Source organism: Lottia gigantea (genome assembly GCF_000327385.1).
Source record: "Lottia gigantea unplaced genomic scaffold LOTGIsca_11, whole genome shotgun sequence".
Lineage (NCBI taxonomy): Eukaryota > Metazoa > Mollusca > Gastropoda > Lottiidae > Lottia > Lottia gigantea.
The window spans coordinates 649,383-651,958 of NW_008707001.1; the positions used below are offsets into that span (position 1 = coordinate 649,383).

The 2,576-nt window shown below is 33.0% G+C and overlaps 1 protein-coding gene across 1 annotated transcript in view; it reads right to left on the bottom strand.

Annotated features, from left to right (window-relative positions):
- Positions 1–1,306: 1,306 nt before the first annotated feature.
- LOTGIDRAFT_156350 (hypothetical protein) overlaps positions 1,307–2,576 on the bottom strand; it is a 2,110-nt gene continuing 840 nt past the window's right edge. The window contains exons 3-4 of the mRNA XM_009047022.1: positions 2,351–2,470; positions 1,307–1,799 (exon numbers count right to left, since the gene is read on the bottom strand). Of these exons, the coding sequence (XP_009045270.1) occupies positions 1,735–1,799; positions 2,351–2,470 (185 nt within the window). The 3' untranslated portion in view covers positions 1,307–1,734. The remainder of the gene's footprint in view (positions 1,800–2,350; positions 2,471–2,576) is intronic.

The window sequence follows — 2,576 nt, forward strand, 5'->3', positions numbered from 1 at the left end:
ATAATCCACAAAAACTTAGTTATAATTTAAACCACCATAGCAACTAGATTGGATTTTTAAAACTGTGTTAAAGACAAGAAAGACAGTGTCACCCGTTCTCAATAGAATGAAGGGTCGTTTTGTTTGGTTCTTGTTACCCTATAAATCCCATTGTCCGGCTTGAATCGCCAATAAGAGTTATTAATGTTAATCCTATTCATGTCTTACATTTCTTTCAATGAATGAAAACAAATAAGTCAACAGATCTATAGAGATCTGACTGGATGATCATGACTGTAGGATATCGATCACTAGTCCGGAATAATCGGGTCCTTGAAAAAAAGGACAGATCAATACTGGATAATTTCGACGAATAGTTGATCATTAGACTAGGACTGTCTAGTCGTCTATCAAATTATTGTTTCAAAACTACCGTTCACGTCGATATGTTCCAGCAATATTATGAAACTGGACAATAGTGTCTGTGATATCGATAAATAGATAAGAACGATCCAGTATTTCACCGCACACAATAACATTCAGAAAATACTGGATAGTTTTGTAGATAAGATCAATCAAGTACCTTACTACAAACATCACTATAGGACAATATAAATGACTATTGAAGTGTATATATGATATGCTTGAAGTGATTAAGGGCTGTTAACTCCTATGTTACTCTGATACAAGTCAATAACAATAATAGATCTTCTCCCGTTTCAAATCGTTTACCTTTACTTAGATAATATATTTGATTGAATAATTCTAATTTGTACCCTATAATATAGAGGTTTTCACCAAGGCAAAGAGTTTTCGAGGAAGTTGTAAATCTTGACTGACATTTACAATGAGAGAGAGAAAGAGTACGGGGGGGGGTTGGGTCTCAACCTGACCCGACAGGTCATTCACCACAGCACCCATCGCATCACTGCTTTAAAATTTTGCGCATAGCGACCCTCCCACATACCCGGCTAGAACCTGTAGCATTTCTATAAAATTAATAATTGAGACATTCGATTGTTATAGGCCTACAAGAGGTTTCTACCAGGGGTAAAGCTTGAAACGATAATTTCATCAACAAATTGTGGTTCTTGAGACGTGACGAAACCTTTTGTGATTATTAGTTATGGCTGTGACTTTGAATTTCCACAATTCTCCAATTTGGAGACCTTACTCCAATTCTCTTCGTCGTGTTTTCTATGTATGAAAGATAAAGCCCTGTGGTGATCAATTTACAAGATCCGTACGGCTCTGCAATTTACATTAGAAGTTAATTGTGGGCTGTAGGTAATAATATTAATAAAGTCAAGGGAGGTAATTTCATGATAAAAATGTTTATTTTATACAAATTAAAATCAATCATTAAATATTCGTAATGATTATAGACTCAATATACATAAATTAACATAAAAATATTATCATTATATCAAGAACATTTACTGATAATAAATAACAGCAGTAATAAGACGTTCAAATTGTGTCAAGGGAAATAACTCTTTTTAACAAATAAATTTCTAGAACACAGTAATCTAAATACGAAACCACCTAGTAAAGTTAATTAATGGTCATGATTTTAAACATCAAAAATTAAAACAAATACATTTAAAGAATCACAAGATAATTAAAAAATCAAAATCCGTCTATAAAAATCATAAAATATAAATAGATAAACTGGTAAGTAATGGTCTGGAAAGAACAACACAGCAAATTTCTAATTGAGCCGAGATCCATCCCTGACTCTGATAAAACAGTATTTTAATATGCCTTTCTGACAGCTTCTAAAGCTTGGTGACATTTCTCATCCAAATCTCCATCTCCTCCTGTGAAAAATAAAAGAAATATTAAAGGAATTTTCACCATGGTACAAAACATTTTGATGTTCATATTCAAGTCTGAAGACTCTACAGAATGTTTGTGAACATAAAGCCATAATGTTTACAGCCATTCTGTCATGGGCTATGACTGACTGTAATCATCAACATACAATCCAATCAAATCGTTGCATTTGGTAATACAAGAATACTGGCTATTGGAGTCATGGTATAAGACAAAGTTTGTAATAGGTTGATATTGTGAAGATGCTAGCTAGTTGAAGTCAATAACGCCTGTTACCAACAATTAAAATACAACTAATGATTTTATTGATTTATAGTAAACAATGAAAACTGTAGGTCCTGTAAAAATTATGGCAATGAAAAAAAAAAAAAAAAAAATGAAGGTAGAATTGGACATCACATCGTTAGGTCGGTGGACAACGTGCAAAAGTGGTAGAAACTGGACAACATTGGTAGATTACATGTAGGCAATAATAGTTTTATATGAAGGCTAATGAAACCTTGCCTCAGCTTGAACAGACCAGAATAAAACCTACCATAATCTAAATCTCGTATATCACAGTCAAATATCAGTTCTCCATTCACCCAAATTTCTACTCTATTTCTGTCTGACATCTGTACAAGTTCTACTGTGTGGCCATCTTTCTCCATTACCTCTATAATAGAGAAAATATATCATTATAATCAAAAATACCTATGGCATCAGATGTATCAATCTCTGTTCATCTTCATGCAAAATAAAAAGTCTCTTGGGCTGAATCA